Here is a 21,783-nt window from a genome sequence, read left to right as displayed (position 1 = left end):
TTGCACCTTGAGGGAGTATCAGCAGAAGAGGGAGTATCAGCTGGTGTGGCCTGCCATGCAAGCTACACCTGCTAAAATTATATCCTCTTCACAATTATTTAAAGCGCACCGGTCCCTTTTTTGCATCTGACTACCATGGTGGGACGTGGGTGGAGCTGTGGTCTAAACCACTGAGCCTCTTGGGCTTGCCGATCAAAAGGTTGGTGGTTCAAATCCCCGCGATGGGGTGAGCTTCCGTTGCTCATCCCAGCTCCTGCCAACCTAGCACTTCAAAAGTACACCAAAAAAGTGCAAGTAGATAAATAGGTACCACTCCAGCGGGAAGGTAAATGGCATTTCCGTGCACTGCTCTGGCTTCTCCAGAAGTGGCTTAGTCATGCTGGCCACATGACCCAGAAAAACTGTCTGTGGACAAACGCCAGCTCCCTCAGCCTGTAGAGCGAGGTGAGCGCCGCAACCCCAGAGTCGTCTGTGACTGGACTTAACTGTCAGGGGTCCTTTACCTTTACCTTTTTACCATGGTGGTGGGGAAGGAGATTTTCATTGGGATTAGAGTGGGAAATTAAAGCCCTTTTCCCATGTCATGGCCCTGATCCACTTCTGATCCCTTTACCATTTATTTGAGTCTCTTTGTGTCAAAATCAGACACACAGTGTAATTATTTAGCGGACAGAAGTCTTTGATGGTCAGCTTGCTTGGTTTTCTCATCAAACCAGGCCAGGATGATTGACAGTAACCTGGAAAAACACCAGTCCATTATGCTTCAGTACTTTTAACAGAAGTTGTGATTTGTAGGAGTGAGCGTGTGAAGCTGTTCAGGCATGGAAATGAAACACTGAATGGTGGTGGTTCATTGCTGCAGAGTGAATTCTTTAAGGGACATGCGCATCAGGGTCTGGCTCAAAATTGGCCACTTGACATATTAGGCAAACGTATGGTGTGCATATATATTGCTTCATTTCATGGGAAGATTCTCCATTCCGTTCCTGTATTGCTTTACTTGTATGTTCTGTCCTCCATTTCTCCCTTTCCACATTCTAGTTTAAATAGAAGAGTTTCTAAAATTAAATTCTAAGGTAATGCAAAAGAGGACACAGATACCTGCACTGTTAATTTGTGTAAAAAAAAAAAGGAGATAGGGATACTCTACAAGCAGGCATAGTATGTCCTGGGCTTATCTCTTCTACATAACTGTTAAAGGTGCAGGAGCACCTGCCTTTCCATCCAAATACCTTATCACACTTGTCGTACTTTCTGGCCTGGAAACAGGGTGGATGGATGCAAAGGAAGGCATAGTTGCATAGAATAGAGGCAGGCATAGGCAAACTTGGCCCTCCAGATGTTTTGGGACTACAACTCTCACGATCCCTAGCTAACAGGACCAGTGGTCAGGGATGATGGGAACTGTAGTCCCAAAACATCTGGAGGGCCGAGTTTGCCTTTGCCTGGAATCATGTCAGCAGGTGTAGCTGAAATTTTCACACAAGGCACATCATTTGAAATTCTCTCTTCTACGCAACTATTAAAAGTACTGCAGAGGAGCTTTCTTTCTGAAAGTAGGTCATGCTCAGTTTGTGTCAGTTCCTCCAATTCGTCCCCCCTTCCAGATCACCAGAGTGCCTATCTGCAGGGGTCAAATACTGCAAGCAAAGGACGAGACAAGAATGAAAGCGCAACCTTTACAGGATTGTCCTATGCACAGCTGTAGTGAGATTATTTTTGTAGAGTGTTTCGGCAACACACAGGCACTCCTGTGTCTTCATGCAATTTTGTTTTCGGTCCCGCCCAGTCTGCTTTTTCAGTTTGATCCGTACTCACGATAGTCCGTGAAGATACGCATTCGTGAAACTCAGCACTGAAAGAATCTTGATGCAATCGTGCACAGAAGTACACCAAGATGGTTAAAATAGCAAAAACAAGAAGCCGAGGTAGTGCAGATGGCCAATGGGAAACTGTAGGAAGTGAAAGCTGTGGCCAGTAGTTTGCAAACAGTACTCTGTACGATGACTGAACTTTTTTGTTGTTGTTGTTAAGGAACAACTAATCGTTGAAGGCATTTGAGAACAACAAAACAGGCAGTTTGGAACTCCCAAAACTCAGGAATAAATTGGGATGGGGACAATTTCCAAATCATCCCTAGTTTGGAGGAGCTGCTGGTTTCTTTCCCCGGAACCCTAGCTTTCAATCTGTGTCCTGGGGGCCCCATGGGATCTGCAGAAGCTTATCGGGGGCTCCTGAAAGACAGTGTCGGTCAGTAATAGAGCCAAACTTCTCTGAATGGCAGCTGGCCCACCACAACTCAATTTCACAGCCGCAGGATGTGCTGCGAAGGGTTGCATTGGGTGACCCGGGGCCAAAGAGGGCAGGTTCCTCCCCATTTCATTAATTGCACAGAAAAGAAATTCCAGCAGGTATAGTTTGCACGACACCTGCTAAAATCCCCTCTGCTAGTCACTTAATTGAAGGTGCAGCAGCCTTCTCCTTGTGCCCATCTCTTTGTTCATGCTCCCAGTTTGTGCAGGACAGCATCCCCCTGAATGCTGGTCACTGGGGGGGCAACAAGAGGAGAGGTCTTTGGTCCCCGTGCTGCGGTGGCTGGTGCCCATTGCAACTGATGGGGCAGAAGGCAGTGAGCCCCAGCGCTACTTGGAGCCAGAGCAAAGGACTTCTAGCTTTGACCCCATCTCCTCCCTCCTGAGTTATACAAAGGCAACACTGAGACTCAGGAGTAGGAGGAGCCAGACAGGGTGAGTGGTAGAGCATCTTTGGGGCACGCAGGAGGTCCCAGATTCAATCCCCACATCTCCCCTTAAGACTGGGAGAAAAACCCTTGTCTGGAACCCCGGAGAACTGCTGCCAGGCTGTGTTAGACAATACTGCGCAAGCAGGACCAGTGTTTGAATCAGTATAACCTAAGAGTCTCATCTACAAATCTTTAATGCACAAGCAGGTGGAGACGGGAGGAAGTGTTTTCTTTAGGTACTTCTCTGCTAAGCTGTTTAGGGCTTGAAAGGTAGGTGCCAGCACCTCGCACTGGACTCAGAAGTAAATAGGCAGCCAGTATAATTATTTCAGAAGTTGTGTAATATGGCTTCAGATAAGAATTATAGCAGCCTAATTTTGAATTCTTTGACACTGTGTAACAACAACAACAATAGTAACAGTCCTAGTATATTAGGATTGCCATATTTCAAAAAGTGAAAATCCGGACACAAAAGTTGTTAAACTTTTTTTGGCAAAGTTGTTGAGCTTTATTGGCAAAAACACAAACAATAATGTAGTTTTTGAGCTATTTTAAAGGGAAACTGCCCAAAACGACACTGCCGACATGGGTTGACATATGTCCAGGTTTTCCTGAACATTTTAGCGATTTCCGCCCGGACACTGCTTCCGACTGCAGTCTTCTGGCCGTGTCCAGGAAATTCCAGACATATAGCAACCCTACATAGTTAATGCTCAGTGAACACCTTTCGCTTTCTGTTCCTCACTGTTATATACCTCTTGCTGGACATCCCCAAAACTGTTCAAAACCTCTGCTTCCTTCTCCTCTAAGTATTCTTATAGTCTCCTTGTCTGAAATTCGCTGCCCATATCAATGGGAATTTCTGTGTGAAAACGTTAAAGTTGTTTTACTGAATTGTCTGCTCAAGGACTCCCCTCCTTTCCCCAAACGCAACAGGAGAAAGATCTGAGAGACACGCCGAGAGAAATATTCTGCCCCATCTAGAGTTAACAGGCTACTGATTTTCTGTGTTTCTTTTCCAAGAGACACTGGTCATTCCTTAGGCAGCCCTGTACTGGGAAGTTTTTAATGTTTGATGTTTTGCTATGTTTTTATTATGTTGAAAGCTGCCCAGAGTTGCTGGGGCAACCCAGGCAGATGGGTGGGGTAGAAATAATACAACATCATTATTTTTAATACTATTATTATTATTATTATCATTGTAAAGGACTGTCAGTCCTCGTTTGGCTGTCTGTTTCTTTGGTGGAGTGTGGGGGGGGGTCGCTCCCATGGGTTTAATAATTTTTCTGCCTGCTGCAGCCATTGTAATATGCCATGCTAGATGCAGCACAATTTTAAATTGTATCTTTATTGCTTCTTTTATTTCTTGAATTGCATTTTATTGTATTACAATTTTCATTTCGTAGGAACAGAACGTAGAGCAGTATCACAGCACTTCAAACTGTCTTCCCCCAAAGAATCCAAGGAACTCTAGTTTGTTAAGGATGCTGTGAGTTGCTAGGCAACCTGTGTTTCCTTCACAGATTCACTTTGATTGTGACTTCAAGCTGGGGGTGATGTGAGCCCTTACCTGCCATTTAGCATGGTACAGGAGGTCCGGTGTGGGCTTCTTATCTTCCTGAGAATGAGGCCTAAGTCACCCTAGTAGCCCAACGATTCCTCTGAGTATCATATGAGGGGATCACAGAATCATCATCATCGCTTTATTTGTACGCCGCCTTTCCATAGTTAAAACAATGCTCAAGGCGGCTTACAACATGACAAGATTGACACAATTGCCAACACAACAAAAGTCATAAACAATAAATAAAACACCTCAAAAAGTACACAACCAAATGGAAAACAATTTCCACATAAATCATAAAATCTAGAACTAAGAATACAGCATTAATATGAATCACAATTTAAAATGACATAGATAAAAACAATTAAACAAAAAGAAAACAAAACGTTATACACCTTGTGTATAAAGATGGACATTTGAGCTCCAGCACTGCATGTTAGTAGTAGGAGCTTTGTTAACCATGATTAATATGAACCAGGATTCCTTATTAACCCAAGTTTCAACCAAATTAAAAAACAACTAGAAACAGTGGTTTTGAGGCTCAGTTATTTCACATCTTGAATGACTAAATTGTGCCATATAATCATAGAATTGCAGAGTTGGAAGGGTCATCTAGTCCAGCCTCCTGCAATGTAGGAATCTTTTGTCCAATGTGGGACTCGAACCCGCAACCCTGAGATTAAGAGTCTCATGCTCTACTGATGGAGAACAGAGCAAGTTCAGTGGGCATGAAGTGCTACCTGACTATTCGGAACAGAATGGAGTGTGCTGTAGAAAGGCCTGGCCACCTGGCTAGAATGCTGAAGAGGAGCTTTCTACACTGCAATATTTTGTTGCAGTGCCTCCCTCCTCCCCCACTTTAGTATAAGTGATTTTATCTGCCAGGCCCCAGCAGCTTTGCTCTGTGGGCTTGAGGTAGCAAGCATGTGTTTGCTGAAGGAGCCAGGAGAGAAGCAAACCACACAGCTCTCTTCCCCCTGCATTGGATGATACCATCTCCCCACCAGTAGTGCCTGCAGAAATGTCTGCTCAGCACCCCCAAAGACTTCTGCTTTTGGTGCATGAAGGAACGCGCAGCAGCACCCTGGCGCTGGGTGTGGGGAAACAGGCGCCTCATGCAAACTCTCCTGCAAGACAAAATTTGAGCCTATGAGGCCTGGCCTGTACTATTCTGCAGGAGGGGAATGGCGTATTTCAATGTTCCCATTCTTTTAGTTTTGGCTTTTTAAAATCTCCCTGCAAGTAGAGGTTTAGTATAGCAGGAAGATAAAAGGTAAAGGTACCCCTGCCCGTACGGGCCAGTCTTGACAGACTCTAGGGTTGTGCGCCCATCTCACTCAAAGAGGCCGGGGGCCAGCGCTGTCCGGAGACACTTCCGGGTCACGTGGCCAGCGTGACATCGCTGCTCTGGCGAGCCAGAGCCGCACACGGAAACGCCGTTCACCTTCCCGCTAGTAAGCAGTCCCTATTTATCTACTTGCACCCGGAGGTGCTTTCGAACTGCTAGGTTGGCAGGCGCTAGGACCGAACAACGGGAGCGCACCCCGCCGTGGGGATTCGAACCACCGACCTTTCGATCGGCAAGCCCTAGGCGCTGAGGCTTTTACCCACAGCGCCACCCGCGTCCCTATAGCAGGAAGATAGCTGAGCTCAAACCTTTCTCCTGAATGTGCTCCCCACCTCGTGTTTTCCCCAACAGCAGGCAGGAGTTACTGGTTTTGCTTTTCCTTTTTTTTGCATGGGAGAGCATTCAAAGACACTACCCCCATCCTGAAGCTTGAAGTCACACCCGCCGGAATTTTTCCTCCTTGTTCTCTTGCACATGACAGGGTCTATTTATGTAGGATCGGATTATTGTTATGTTGTGGGATGGCCACTTGTCATGGAAGCTGTAGTTGAGATTCCTGCATTGCAGGGGGTTGGAAGAGATGGTCCTTGGGGCAGGGGCGGAGCAAGGTGGGTGCGGTCCTCCCCTTGTGTCACCTCTGAGGGGGATGACAAAATGCTGTGTGGCCCTCAATGTCTGTGAGAGACTCTGTGGCTTTGTCGTGCCCTGGCTTCCCGCTGCCAGCCCTTAGCTGTAGGGCGGCAGGCAGACTCCTTGTTGCAAGGCATGCGATCTCTGCAAAAAAAGCTCAACAACTCTAGCTCAAGAAATTTTCCACACCGGGTACCACCTGACCTTGCTACACCACTGCCTTGAGGGTCCCTTCCAATTCTATGATTGCTCTGTCCATTGAACCACACGGGCTGTTTAGACTCAGGAACCCCGAGGGAGCTGGTTTTCTTTCGTGACTGGACTTAAGAGCTCCAGCGCTGATTGCGAGCAACCTCCTCCCTCAGTTTCCTGAGCTGGGGGTGCGTCATCACCCGGGAATTCCATTGTCGAGATAGGGCCGGGATTTGTGGAAACCTTGCTGTGCAGTCCTGGGAAAGCTCAGCCGTTGACTTCCCCACCTGTTGCGTTTTTCAAACCAGAACCTGCCGTACGGAGCCGGCCCAATTGTTAGGCAGGGTAAGGCAGCAGATACTGGAGCGGTGGGCAGCAAAGTTCTGGAGGACCAAGCTCTGTGGTGCACACAACCTGCTCTCTGTACTAGGGTTGAATCAATTTGTCAACTGCACTTTCTTATCTTCCCCGGTTTAGGTTCGTTTTGCCACATTACTGTATGTTTCCAAAACTCCTATTGGAAAAAAATGCAAGCAGATTATTAGTGTGCATTTCTCCGAATGCACTCATATTTGCACAGCATTTTCCCCTAACAGCATACATGGAAGGAGCCCCACCAACCTGGGCCATAGTTGGAGTATTTGCTTTGCAAAACGTCCCAGGCTCAAACCCCGGTGTACTCAGGTAGGGCTGGGAATAACCCCAGTCTGAAATCCTGCAGAGCTGCTGTGTAGACAGTTCTGAGCTAGATGGACCACTGGTCTGACTCAGGACCAGGCATTTCCTATGTTCGCCCAGGAAGCAAAACATATTGGGTCTCCCCTGCTACTACAGGTCTCAAGTGACTTTATATCTGCTTTTCAAAGCCCTGGTGAGAAGCCATTGGGACTTGAGAGACAGAAGTGTTTGATGTTTTGGTTTCAGTCCTGCATAATCCCAGCTCTCTCTGTACTCAGTTTCCATTCCTTCTGGGACCAGCCCTACTGTTTGGCAGGGTGAAGCGACTCAGCTCAGGCTGCAAATTGGCGTGGCCAAATGCAAAAGAAAACAGGGTTCCTGTGCCTTGAACAGTCATGTAGAAAGGATTTCAATACCTGCTGAAATTCCTGGGGCAGGAACCTTGTCCTCCCTGCTGCAAATCCTGCAGTACTTTTGGGGAGCACTGAACTTGTTCATCCTTCTTAGCTTATTATTGTCCTTTCTTTTAACCAACAGGGTTTAGATTTTTCTGCCCCTGGCACCGACATTCTTTCATTCCCAGAAAAGGGGAGGGATGGCAAATTCTTTGGAAACCTAACATTACTGGAAGTGGCAGCATTACTGAGGAGATCAGTCTCATGAGAGAAGCTTGGCCCAGTCATTGCATTGTTTTAACTTCAAGCGTGTTGTTAAAAACTCTTTCATCTACTCGGGCTTTTAAAGCCAATTTACCCTAATAGGTTTGTTTTCTTTAGAGTTCCAAATGTGTGTGTGTGTCTCTCTCATCCTTGTTTTCTGATGGTTCTGTTTAGGTTGGCTTCTTTGATTGTTTTATTGTTGTATGTTGCCATGAGTTTGGGGAACTATGAATAATAATAATAATAAGTATTGTTATTATTAATCATTCCCCCATTCCTGTAAGGAGCTCAGAGTTCTCCCATGTGCTCCAGCAGACATTTTGCATGGACTGGGCAACCTCTGGCCCTCCCAGATGTTGCTGAGCTACAGTTGCCATCTTCCTTGACCAGTGGCCCTGCTGACTGGCGCTGATGGGAGCTGGAGCTCGCAAGATCCTCTTCCCTTGATTCCCAAACCCTGATCCTTTGCTTGTACACTCCCCCCCCCCCCGCTTGCAGGAGGCGCTGTCAGTCGTAAGCGAGGACCAGTCCATATTCGACCCATCCTTTGGCACCCCGCACCTCCTGAAGACAGAGCTGCCCTCGGTGGACAACTACGGTGGCAAGGAGGGCATCGGTCTGGAGGAGCCCCAGTGGCAAGCCCAGGCCAACAGCAGAGGCCATGTGGTGAAGCAGGAGAATGAGCAGGTCAACTGCTCCAGCAGGTCAGTGGCACTTCTTTGAGCTGGCTAGCAGTAATCTCCCTTCCTCCCAGCAGCCATCATCAAGCTTGAAGGGCTAATTTTCTTGTAATCATGTGGCTGCTTAAGGCCCAGGAACCAGCTGACAGGGACTGCATACACGCCATCCAGTCAAAGCATGCTCTCCCCAAAAGAATCCTGGGAGTTGTAGTTTGTTAAGGGTCCTGGGAATTATAGCTTTGTGAGTTTCCAGGATTCTTTGGAGGTGCTTTAAATGTGTGTTGTATATGCAGCCTAGCATTCCCTGCCTCTACAGCTTGCCTAACCCAGATCTCTGCATTCTTTCTATCTGAGGTGGCCGCTTTTTCTTTCTATTTTGCTCAGAACTTGCTGCTGTGCCTTTGAGAGCAGACTGCTTACAGGGACATAAAGAGCAGGCGCCGAGAGGCGATCCTTTTACCTCCATATTGCCTGCCCGTTTCTTGCAAACCAGGCTGCTGTTTAAAGCACAAAGAGCAAACCAGGCTTTATTATTCCTGGTCAGTTGGCAACCCTTCTGAAGCTCTTGGGCTTGTTTGCCCTGTCTTTGCAAAGATCTGATGCACAGAGGCAGGGCAGGCCATTGGTGGCTGGTGCCCACTGGGACTGGCAGAGTGAGCGGCAGTGAGGCCAGCGATAGGCAGATCTAACCAGGACCTGGGAGACCAGGGTTCAAATCCCCACTCAACCATGGCTCTGTATCTCAGCCGAACCTACCTCACAGGATTAAATGAGGAGGCCAGGGAGCCAGGGTACATGCCACTCTGAACACCTTGAGGGAACGGGTAGAATACAAATGCAATGAATACATATAAATATTCTTCTTAACGGACCATGCTGCAGTGAGGATGGGGTGATTCCCTACCCTGCTGCAGCGCCTGGGCCTTTCAGACCAACTTTACTGGCTGCAGGACGTATCTTCCCCTGGAGCTTGTGGCTGCTCTCAAACCCACAGGAAACAACTCACTTCCCCTTCAGCCAAGCGGTTTATATTAGGCGAATTTGCATCAAGCAACGGGCATCTGGTGCAAAAGAGGTTAGCGTAGTTCAGGGCTTCCCAACTTCTTTCTGAAGGAGGCTGAACCTCAGCTCAAGCCCTGCTCAAAAGGAAGGTGAATTCGAGGGAGGGACACAGCTACACTTCCCAGAGTGGCTTAACAACCACCCCTCTTCGCAAGGAATGCTGGGAATCGTAGCTCAATGACAGGAGACTCCTAACAATTCTCAGCAGCTCCCAGAATTCTCTGGGGGTGAAGTCGCCGCTGTTTGAAGTGGTATCATAGTGCTTTTAATTGATGGTGTGGGTGTTGACCCACGACGCCACAGCCACCACAGAAAAAGCCTGTTCTTGTGCTGCCATGCTCAGGAGGAGGAGGCAGCACATGAAGAAGGGCCTCAGAGGATGGCTGGTTTCTGCCTCTGTCATTGATACACATAGAGACCTATAAGCTCAGCTAACTAGCCAGGCTAGAGGCCTTGTGCCTTATCTTGTGCTAGGAGCAGCTTTAGTCCCAAGGTTGTAAACAACATTCCTAAGTGTCTACATTTGACAATGAGATGTGCTCTGCTCAAATGTCCTAACCCCCTCAGGTAGAAAAGGAATGCAAAGAGACCACCTGCAGCAGGGGGCTGCTTAGAGGGAGAGTCCTTTGTTTCCTTGCCGAATGAATATGTAATGAAGGAAAGACCATACCTGGTATAATTTGTATTGTGTTGCAACTTTAGATTGGAGGAAGTTTATGCATATGCATTGCTTTAATAGATAACAGTATATTAAGAAGGCCCCACCTTTTCAGGGCTTTGCTCAGCCTTTGGAGAGTGATCCCACTGAGCCATTATTGCTAGCAATAAACACTCTTTGTTTTCTCACCGCTGTGTGGAGATTTCCTTCATAATAATAATAATAATAATAATTTATTATTTATACCCCGTCCATCTGGCTGGACTTCCCCAGCCACTCTGTGTGGCTTCCAACAAAATATTAAAATACCGTAATGCATCAAACATTAAAAGCTTCCCTAAACAGGGCTGCCTTCAGATGTCTTCTAAAAGTCTGGTAGTTGTTGTTCTCTTTGACATCTGGTGGGAGGGTGTTCCACAGGGCGAGTGCCACTACCGAGAAGAGCCTCTGCCTGGTTCCCTGTAACTTGGCTTCTCGCAGTGAGGAAACTGCCAGAAGGCCCTCGGTGCTGGACCTCAGTGTCCGGGCAGAATGATGGAGGTGGAGACGCTCCTTCAGATATAATGGACTGAGGCCGTTTAGGGCTTTAAAGGTCAACACCAGCACTGAATTGTGCTCGGAAACGTACTGGGAGCCAATGTAGGTCTTTCAAGACTGGTGTTATGTGATCTTGGTGGCCGCTCCCAGTCACCAGTCTAGCTGCCGCGTTCTGGATTAGTTGTAGTTTCCAGGACACCTTCAAAGGTAGCCCCACGTAGAGCGCATTGCAGTAGTCCAAGCGGGAGAGAACCAGAGCCTCAAACGTTGATTTTTGCTATATCATCACCTGCAAAATGCTGGGAGAGCGCCGTTCAATTGTGGCAAGTTTTCAGACCTCAGTGAGCACGTTGTCCAACAAAGTCTCCTCTCCCTCTCTTCTCCACCAGCAGGCAATCGCCCGTGGACTGCAGTGTGACACGGAGGGGCAAATCAGGGGGAGCAGTTGACCCGTCCCAGGTATCCTATCCAGCAGGATACAACAACCAGCGCAGCAGCCCACCTGTTAACCCCCCAAGCGAGGAGAAGAGGGTCATTGTCCCAGCAGGTCAGTATATGGGGGCTTTCTGGCATCTCCCCGCCCTTCTCCCCGACTTCTGGTTCACACGCTATGCTGAACTCAGCTTCAAGCTCTCTCTACACATGTACAAGAGTGTGTGTGAAATAGTGTGTGCTTGTTGGTTTCTGCAGCTGAGCTTTTGTGTGCACAGACTGTACACTTGTTGAATGTAATGTGCGAATACCCCTGCTGGCTTCTTGTATTGGGGAACAGCCTTTTCTTCCAGTGATGGCTGGTTTCCCAGGCTGTTATTCCACCTGCTGTGGGCAACTACCAAATCCCATTTGTAACCTGCACTCTTGACACAAGGGATGGTGACCAAATCACTTCATTTAGAACAAACTCTAACACATGTAAAGCATGAGAAAAGCCCACCCGAAACCTGTATCCTTTCAGCTGCTTCTAGAACTCCTCAGCTTTTGTGTAAAACCAGGACTACACTAGAAAGTAAGCGGTGGTGGTGGTGGATGACTGTTCAATTAGAAGTGACAGGAAATCACACATCACATGCTCAGAGGCACAATCATCTTACATATTCCCGGTCTGAGCTCTAAACTTCAAAATAGGTCAAGAAAGGCCTGTGGATGGTGTAATGTTAAGAAATTCCAGGACATGTTTTATGCGAACCATTTCACCAAACATAAGAGCACCCCGCAGAACCGATTATGGTAGGGTTGCCATAATTCAGAAAGAGAAAATCCAGACAGAAAAGTTGTTGATTCTGTTTGGCAAAATCGCAAAGAAATAAGGTTTCAGAGGTATTTCCCCCCAGAAATCGCGGATATCGCCACTTCCAATATGGGTTGCACCATGCATTTAAAGCACATGACTCCCCCCTCAAAGTATGCTGGGAACTGTAGCTTGTTAAGGGTGCCAGGAATTGTAGCACTATGAGTGGTAAATTACAGTTCCCAGGATACTTTAAAGCATGCGCCTTTGATGTATGGTGTGTACTCAGAGGTAGCCTCGCTATCATCTTGCCCCAAAGTATCCTGGGAACTGGAGTTTGCTAAGCGTGCTGGGAATTAGCTCTGTGAGGTGTGAAGTACAGTTCCCAGGGGTCTGCAGAGGGTGTTCTGCCCAAGGAAAACCTGGAGCCAACATTGTACCCAGACACCTGTATCTCTCCAACAGACCCTGGCGTGTGGACCCACGAACACGTCCGCCAGTGGCTTGACTGGGCAGTGAAGGAGTACGACCTCATCGACGTTGAAACCGGCCTCTTCCAGCATGTGGACGGCAAGGAGCTGTGCAAACTTGGCAAGGAAGGTTTCCTGCGGCTCACTACAGCATACAACGCCGACGTGTTGCTGTCTCACCTCAATTACCTGCGCCAGAGTAAGGCCATTGACAGGCTCGGGGTGGCAAAACTCAGTTTTCAGATAGAGGCTGCGTGTGGAACAGGGGGGTGTTGCGCAATAGCCACTTCTAAAAATTGCTTTCTGCTCCCTCTTGGGGAGCTGGTTATCTGAACCATGCAACGCTATCAGGAGAATTGCATGACAGATCTGTGGCAAAATTGCGGTGCTGGACAGTAGGAGTATTTATTTCCTCCAAAAACGCCTTGCATGTAGAGCATTAGCCGCTCAGGGAACCTGCTTCCATGACACACTAACTTTCCATGTGTGGGGTGGTTTCAAAGAAGGGATACGCATCCAAATGAAAGATCCTCCGCTTCCAGTCTGAAGCAGTGCAAGAATCCTATCACGCTTGACACATGCCTTATGCAAAGTCAGGTTTTTGATCCATCTAGGTTTTTCTTTTCTAGCCCTGCTCCCTGAGACCATGGCACAGTGACAGAGCATGTGTAAGGTCGTAGTTTTGTCCCCCAAGCTCGCCTCTTTGCAGGGGATGGAGAAGAACTAAGAACATCAGAATATGTCAAAGGCCCATCTAGCCCAGCCAGCATCCTGTTCTCACTGTGGCCAACCACATACCTATGGGAAGCTCAAAAGTAGGAGCTGAGCATAATAGCTACCTCCCCATCTATGATTCCTAGCAACTGATATTCAAGAGTATACTGCTAGCAACCATGGAAGTAGAACATATCCAATGTGGAATTTGAGACCCTGGACTTAGAGGCCTAGTGGGAAGCAGATTCCTTAGCTCAGGCATAGGCAAACTCGGCCCTCCAGATGTTTTGGGACTACAACTCCCATCATCCCTGACCTGGTCCTGTTAGTTAGGGATGATGGGAATTGTAGTCCCAAAACATCTGGAGGGCCAAGTTTGCCTATGCCTGCCTTAGCTCTTGAACTAGCTTGGAAAGTATTCTATTATTCTTACTGCAACTATGATTACCCTGTGATAATAGCAAGCAAAACCTCAATCTGTGACTGGCCAATGACCGCAGCAGCCCCTCCTGCCATCTAATAACTTCTGCATTTCTCTCTCCTCCACCCAGGCAGCCCCACTTTTACGTATCCGCCTGCGCCGGTCATTACTCAGCAGCCCCCGCCCCCACCACCCCCGAGGGCCCAAGTCAAATCCGGTAAGTTGCCAGCAAAGGTAATGGCAAGATTGGGACATGGGGCTGGGATAGGACCCGCGTCTCACAGATCTCACATGAAAGCAAAGTTGTGGTGCTTGAGAGTGAGCCATAGAGTCAGGGGAGGTCTGGCTATAGACCCAATCTGGCAATCCTCAGCTTCCGTAGTAGTCATTATCGATATCCCCCATTCTCTCACATTTTACAGAGAATCATTGATGCCAACCTGCTGCAGGCTGGTGTTTCTCAGTGTTTCATTCCCAACTTTTCCCATATCCAAACTACTGTGTTTTAAAAAGAAGAAAAGAATTGCAGCTCCAGCCTCTCCAGGTGCAAAACACCACTGAGGCTCTTCAGAGCTACTGCACCTTTAGTTAGAAGCTTCCTCCTTGTAGCTTTTGCCACTAATTGCTTCCTGTTGAAAGCGGCGAAGGGATTGCCCCTTAATTTGTCATGTCTCTGCATGGAGGGGGGGGGAGAGCGCATATATATTTGGTTGTTACACAGTATTGCAAGCATGATGAACATGGACAAAATACACTGCTGTTTCCCATTTTACAAGACGGGGGTCTTTGAATCATCTGTGAACTGTGTCTTTCCTCCCTGAAATAGCACCTCTGTTTAATTCAGGCCCATTTTCTCTCTCTTGATACAGAGTCTGCATATGAAGAAATACGGCGCAACAGCTGGGGCAGCGGCTCCATCAGCACAACTTCCAAAGGTACTAGTGAGTCATTCCCAGAATAAAAGCTGGGAAGGCTGCATTTTTAATCTCTCTCATCTGATTGTCTTGATATGGGGCAGGGCCATAGCTCAGCGGTCCAGAACATCTGCTTCTAGGGCAGAAGGTCTCAGGTTCAATCCCTGGCATCTCCAGCTAGGGCTGGGAGAGACCCTCCTGCCTTCTGAATCCTGGAAAGCTGCTGCCAGCCAGTGTGGGCAATCCTGAGCTAGCTGGACCGGGGGGGGAGGGGGCAGGTTTGACAGCTCCCGGTTCTCCTAACCTGCTTGGCCAGGAATTAATCGTTCTCAGTCTGCATGGACTGGATGGACAAAGCTACAGGTGCCCGATAGGCAGAGGACCAATCCGAATGTCCTTTTTCTTGTGCACACATGATTATTTGTTCTCATGGAGCCAGAACACAGAGTCATTCAACAAAGCTAAAGGGTATTCAGGAGAACGAGAGAAGAAGTGCACCCTTAATAATAATAAGAATTTATTATTTATACCCTGCCCATCTGGCTGGGATTCCCCAGCCACTCTGGGCAGCTCCCAACAGAACGTTAAAAACACAATAAGAGATCAAACATTTAAAACCTCCCTAAACAGGGCTGCCTTCAGATGTCTTCTAAAAGTCAGATAGTTGTTTATTTCCTTGACATCTGAGGGAGGGCATTCCGCAGGGCAGGCACTGCTACCCAAAAGGCCCTGTGCCTGGTTCCTTGTAACTTCACTTCTCGCAGTGAGGGAACTACCAGAAGGCCCTCAGAGTTGGACCTCAGTGTCTGGGTAGAACACTGGGGGTGGAGACGCTCCTTCAGGTATACTGGGTTGAGGCTTTAAAGGTCAGCACCAACACTTTGAATTGTGCTCAGAAACGTACTGGGAGCCAATGTAGATCCCGGTGGCCACTCCCAGTCTAGCTGCCACATTCTGGATTAGTTGAAGTTTCCGGGTCACCTTCAAAGGTAGCCCCATGTGGAGCGCATTGCAGCGGGAGATAACTAGAGCATGCACTACTCTGTTGAGACACAGTCTGCGGGCAGGTAGGGTCTCAGCCTGCATACCAGATGGAGTTGGTAGACAGCTGCCCTGGACACGGAATTGACCTGCGCCTCCATGGACAGCTGTGAACATAGAGATAATGTTAAACTACAGAACTTGCTTCCACAGCAAGCTTCCACCAACCTACATCAACCTACATTGCTTTGACAAGGTGATTAGACAAATTTATAGAAGTTAAGTGCATTGATGGTTACTCATCCTGATGGCTGTAGGATACCTTTTGAGATCAGTGTGCCCTTGAATACCAGCTGCCGGGAACGAAAGCAGGACAGAGCCATGGGGCTGAGGCCCCTCTTGCAGACTGTCCATAGGCATCTGGTTGACCCCTGTGAGGAACAGGATGCTGGTCTAGGTGGGCCTTTGGCCTGATCCTGCCATGCTGTTCTTTTGTTCTTTTGACTTCAGTCAAGGGGAAATAGTTCTCAGCCCCAGTGAAATCAAATACAGTGGTGCCCCGCAAGACGAATGCCTCGCAAGACGGAAAACCTGCTAGACGAAAGGGTTTTCCGTTTTGGAGGTGCTTCGCAAAACGAATTTCCTATGGGCTTGCTTCGCAAGACGAAAATGTCTTGCGATTCCTGGGGTTTTTTCCCCCTCCCCCCTTTTTCCCAAGCCCCTAAGCCGCTTAACAGCTGTTAGCTAAGCCGCTTGACAGCTGATGGCTAAGCCGCCTAACAGCTGATCTAAGCCGCTTATCAGCTGATCTAAGCCGCTAATAGCCTTTTAGCAGCTAATCCGCTAATCCCTTAAACCTTTAATAGCCGCTAATAGCCGCTAAACCGCTAATAGCACTAATCCGCTAATGGGCTTGCTTCGCAAGACGAAAAAACCCGCAAAACGAAGAGACTGGCGGAACAGATTCTTTTCGTCTTGCGAGGCACCACTGTAATTGCATATGGACAGCTTTTGTTTCTCTCTCTTAATGCTTCCCTTGCTGCTTTTCCATCTTCAAGGTTCTCCACCACAGATCCAGGGTGTCAGCAGGACTCCTGATTCAACACGCATTGCTCCAGGTACAGTTTTTCACCTTTCCTAGGAGGAGTTTGCACCATTTCCTGCCTTGGGACTGCCACCCTTTTTTTTTATCAGCCTCTGTTCCTGCGCTTTTAACAACAGCATCATCTGCAACCCAGCAGGGGCTCCAGTATATCTCCATCCTGTCAAAAGGTTCACCTGCTGATTTCTGTAGATCAGGTTGTTAAAGGCAGAAGAGCAGACTAGGCTCCTCTTTTTCTGGTCAGTTGGCAACTATGCTTTCTAATGACACCACACATTTTGTGATGTGGGGATGGCAAGCATATTCTTATAATGCTTTCAAACGAACATATTTAGCTTGCGCAGGTGGAAGGGGCAAAACAGGACTCTTATATCCACGGTGTTGAAGAGAAAATTTTGACAGGTGCAACTTGTCATGTCAGAGTTCTGAAGGGAAGGGAAAATGTGCACTAGCTAACAATCTCTCTTCTGTATAAACAGAGGAGATAGATCATGGACTTCAACAGCTCACCCTAGCATCAATGGCATGCCTTTATTTAAATATACGTTCCTTCTTACCCTTAATATATTTTCCACTCACGTTTCATCTCCACAACAGCTTTGTGGGGTTGGTCGTGGCAATTTTTCTGCGGCTGGAGAAAAAAAAGCTGAGGAGCAGAGATGCCTCCAAGGTCACAAATAAGACCACAGCTGAGCTGAGCGGTAGCTAACTTTTTTTAATGGCAGGGCTCCTGTGCCTTTAACGGCTATGTGGCTAGCAAGAATTCAGCTGACAAAGCTTTTCTCAGCATGGAAAGAACAGTGATGGGGAAAGAATTGTTGGCTTGGTTGGATTTCTGCTTGCCACTCAGCTCCTAAAGACCTTGCCAAGAAGAGATGTTGGCAAACTAACAAGGTGGTGATTTGAACTTGGCTCCCAATGCAATAGCATCTAGTAGGCCACGGATGGGGACCTGTGACCCTCCAGATATGGTCAGACTTCAACTCCCATCAGACCCAACCAGCATAGCAAATGCTCAGGGATGATGGGAGTTGTAGTCCAGCAACATCAGGAGAGGGACCCCAGGTTCCTCATTCCTTGGAGTAGAACATAGTGGCTCTTGGAGCAGTTGGGCCAGAAGGAGGTCTAGTTGTTACTGAGGTGGTCAAGGATACCTGTACTTGCTTCAGGCGGCAAGTGTGGGCTCACATTGCTGAATGCAGAAACCCTCTGTCCCTGCACAAGGATTGCTAGCATGTCGTGCCTACAGCCTAGCCTTGAACTTGACAGGCTAGTTTTCTACTTGCAGGGACTTTTATTTACTGATATGGAGGAGCATTCAGCCGCATGAGCTGCAACCTGCAGTCTGAAGTGGTACGGCCCAGCCCAGAGCTGTACCACCTCAGCCAGAGCTCAGCCGGGAAGCGCCTGAGAACAGCAGTGAGGCTTTCCAGGCGATGCGACAAGGCAGAGCTGCAGGTGGGGAGGTGCATCTTACTCCAGCCCCTCTCACGACTCCCTTCTCATTCTCACCAGATCCATACCAGGTCCTGGGACCCACTAGCAGCCGCTTGGCAAACCCAGGTGGGTCCAAACGTCTCTTTCTCTTGGGGAGTTAGAGGGTGTGTGCAGCCGGGCTTGTGGCACAGAGGTGCCATAATGGGAAGAGAAAGCTTCGCCTGTTGAATCCCCTTCTAAGGCTGGGAAAGGGCAGGGAGATAGCAAATAGGTGCTTGCAGAGACGAGAGCTCCCACCCGTTTAGCGAGCCAAGCTGTTTGCTGTGACAAAAACTTGGGCAGAGGATAATATGGGAGTGAGGAGCAATGATACACCATGTTCAAAAGCCCAGTATTGTTCTCCAATAGAGATGGGGAACCTCCGGCCCTCCGGATGTCATTGGACTACAACTCCCATCATCCAGTGGTCATGGATGATGGGAGTTGTAGTCCAGCAACATCTAGAGGGCTGCAGGTTCCCTGGCCCACAGCACTTGCGTTAGACCTGCCCTCTTAACCTGGCCAACCCACTCGCTGAGCAGCTTCGCAGACAGTTCAGAGCTCTCACCTTTGCCCCCAACCCCAACCCTTAACCAGGCCCCTTCTCTCCCCCGGCAGGCAGCGGTCAGATCCAGCTGTGGCAGTTCCTCCTGGAGCTGCTGTCGGACAGCAGCAACGCCAACTGCATCACCTGGGAGGGCACGAACGGCGAGTTCAAGATGACGGACCCCGACGAGGTGGCTCGGCGGTGGGGCGAGCGCAAGAGCAAGCCCAACATGAACTACGACAAGCTGAGCCGGGCGTTGCGCTACTATTACGACAAGAGCATCATGACCAAAGTGCATGGCAAGCGCTACGCCTACAAGTTCGATTTCCAGGGCATCAACCAGAGCCAGCAAGGGCAGCCGGGAGAACCTGCCCTCTACAAGTACCACCACACGGACCTGCCTTACCTCCCGCCCTACCACCAGCAGAAGGTGGGCTTCGGCCTGGGCCACGCCGCCCAGATGCCCACCTCCCCCACAGGCTTCTTTGGGCCCTCCTCCCCCTACTGGAATTCCGGCGGGGGCAACCTCTACCCAAACCCCAACGTGCCCAGGCAGCCCGGAGGCCACTTGAGCTCTTTCTTCTAGTCCCCTTGATGCCTCCGGGGCCCTTCAAGCTACTCTGACTCCTGCAGCAACCAGCAGAGCTCATTGTTCAGACAGCACCCGAGCCCCAAGACTGTGAATTATCCTGGGTGGTGCGGATGAAGGTCCTGCCACCAGGGGGCAACCCTCTCATCTCCTTTGGCACTTAGTGCAACGCCCATCTGATCTCCTCCTTCGCCACTAGGAGGTGATGGACTTGGCTGGGACTTCTACAGCACAGACGGGGAGCCCGCAGCTCTCCTATTGGTGTTAGGACTACAACTCCCATCGTCCTTGACCCAAGGCTGGGGGTGATGGGAATTGGAGTCCGGCAACTTGGGGAAAGGGCCACAGCTGCCCCATCCGCGGCTCCCGAGCGAATGACAGAGCCTAATAAGGGCCTCGAATTTGCATGCACCATAGCAGAGGGAACTTGAGGTTGCAAGAGACTTGCTTGGCATCTTTTCATGGCTGGCCTAAGACGTTTTGCTGATGACAAACACAGCTGAGCAGAGCAGGCTAAGGTGGGGAAACAGCACAGGCCGAGGGGGCCTGCAGCCTAGTCCTCCAGCCCTTTGCTGCCACACCTCTCTCACACAAACACACACGACCTCTGCCACCTAAGGTGGCTGTCTCACTCTCCCTTAATGCCAGTGGTACCCAGAGTGGTTTTCCAATCAACCCCTCTTCCCAGGGAACTCTGAACTATAGTTCTGTGAGGGGAATAGGGGTTGCCTTAACAACTCTTTGAGACGCGGGTAGCACTGGGGTCTAAACCACAGAGCCTAAGGCTTGCTGATCAGAAGGTCGGCGGTTCGAATCCCCGCGACGGGGTGAGCTCCTGTTGCTCGGTCCCTGCTCCTGCCAACCTAGCAGTTCAAAAGCACATCAAAGTGCAAGTAGATAAATAGGTACCGCTCTGGCAGGAAGGTAAACGGCGTTTCCGTGCGCTGCTCTGGTTCACCAGAAGCGGTTTAGTCATGCTGGCAAAATGACCCAGAAGCTGTACACCGGCTCCCTTGGCCAGTAAAGTGAGATGAGCACCGCAACCCCAGAGTCGTCCGCGACTGGACCTAATGGTCAGGGGTCCCTTTAACAACTCTTAGCGCCTCAAGCAAACTACAGTTCCCAAGATTCTTTGGGGGCGGGGAGCCATGGCGGTTTAAATGTATGCTTTAAATCTAGGGTGCGAATATGCCATAATCGCCCTTGTAGAACTTAGCAGAGAAGACAAAACTAGAATGAGTGAGCTCTGCCAGTCATTGGTTCTGGCTCCCCCTACTGTTGGGCTCCCTGCTTTCTGCCCTATCGGCCCCAGTGGGCCACTGAGGAGGTCAAGCCTATATGTTAAGACTAGCAGCTGCTGGGGGAGACGAGACACTGACATACAGTACAGCCACAACAATAGCAGCGCCATTTTCTCTTGGAACATCAAATTCCACTCTCTGTTTCCAAACCCTGGTGTGACAATAGAAGTAGCATTTTCCAGCATGGCAGTGATGGTTGAAAAGGGCCTTTGCTCCTGACTTGGGCATTTCCAGTGTATTTGGGCAGTGGGGGTGGGGTGGGGAGATTAAGGTAACAAGTGCTTATTGGCTAGCACTCATGCCATCACCAGGGCTGCTTTTGCCCCCTTAAGTCAGCCCACGTTTTTTGCAACTATTTTTAATGTTTTAATGCTTAAGGTTCACGGTTTTAATTTGCCAGGTGGGTGGGTGGGTAAGGAAAAGGGAGAACATTTATATTCCTATTTTTTAAAAGATGCATGTGTGGCAGTTTTAAAATAAATATTAAGAGACACAAGGGGTTAAGAAGCATATGTATATGCGTATCAAGAGGAGCCGAACTTAAAACTGCAGGTGACCTCCACAAAATGGTCTTCACCGTTCTACGATTGCAAACCTCAAAGCACAATGGTTAGATTTAACTTCGTTGAGCTGAGCGAGGCTCTCGAGTGGGCTATTTTCCAACTTCTTTCCAAAGTCTTGAGAATTTCCCAACCTCTTTCCAAAGTCTTGAGCACCTATTGCCTTCTCATTTGTAGTAAAAGCTGCTCCGTTTCCTTCCAGAATCCTCACAATGGTTTGGAGTCGTGCTATTTTGGGGCAGCGTGGCAAACTGAAAACACAGACCCAGGCAATGGGCACTACTAGGTTGAGGTCAGGGCAGGTACCCCTGTGGATCCTGGGCAATCACTGGTGCTCTAACAAGTGCCCCAGGTTGCCTTGTGGTGATGCCAGGCCTCATTCTGGGTACTGCAAATTTACCTCTAAACAGTGTGTGGAGGCCAGCTATAAAGAATGGAACATATATTAGTCTTCAATGACTTTAGCAATCTCAGGGGCTCTGGAGGGCAGTTGTTAGGGGAGGATGTTGTTGCTTGGAGATGGGTCGCTTCCCCTCACAGAGCTGCAATTCCCAGAGAAGCAGGAATGACTGCTAAATCTCTTTCAGTTTATAATGTACATATATATCAGAGGTAATTAAGCATGTGATCTGAGCATGCAGCAAACCACTTGAAGCTGTAAAGTGGAACAAGCATTTTGTTATATAAGGCTCTCCCATGAAAGAGATCCCCACAAGTAAAAAAATCCAG

At 48.8% G+C, this 21,783-nt stretch overlaps 1 protein-coding gene across 3 annotated transcripts in view; it reads left to right on the top strand.

Moving 5' to 3' along the window:
• The window catches only part of LOC310684440 (retroviral integration site protein Fli-1 homolog), a 31,508-nt gene extending 10,518 nt beyond the window's left edge, over positions 1-20,990 (top strand). The window contains exons 2-9 of one of the 3 annotated variants that reach the window (XM_083455599.1): positions 8,313-8,518; positions 11,141-11,298; positions 12,445-12,648; positions 13,715-13,801; positions 14,454-14,519; positions 16,538-16,597; positions 18,097-18,144; positions 18,676-20,990. In XM_083455599.1, coding sequence (XP_083311725.1) covers positions 8,313-8,518; positions 11,141-11,298; positions 12,445-12,648; positions 13,715-13,801; positions 14,454-14,519; positions 16,538-16,597; positions 18,097-18,144; positions 18,676-19,190 — 1,344 coding nt within the window. In that variant the 3' untranslated portion in view covers positions 19,191-20,990. The remainder of the gene's footprint in view (positions 1-8,312; positions 8,519-11,140; positions 11,299-12,444; positions 12,649-13,714; positions 13,802-14,453; positions 14,520-16,537; positions 16,598-18,096; positions 18,145-18,675) is intronic. The other 2 variants (XM_083455600.1, XM_083455601.1) reach the window with 2 other exon arrangements.
• Positions 20,991-21,783: the final 793 nt, after the last annotated feature.

The sequence above is a fragment of the Podarcis tiliguerta genome, assembly GCF_965153285.1.
Source record: "Podarcis tiliguerta genome assembly, chromosome: 8".
Lineage (NCBI taxonomy): Eukaryota > Metazoa > Chordata > Lepidosauria > Squamata > Lacertidae > Podarcis > Podarcis tiliguerta.
Note: the sequence above shows the minus strand (reverse complement) of the source record. Positions and strands in the feature narration are given on the sequence as shown.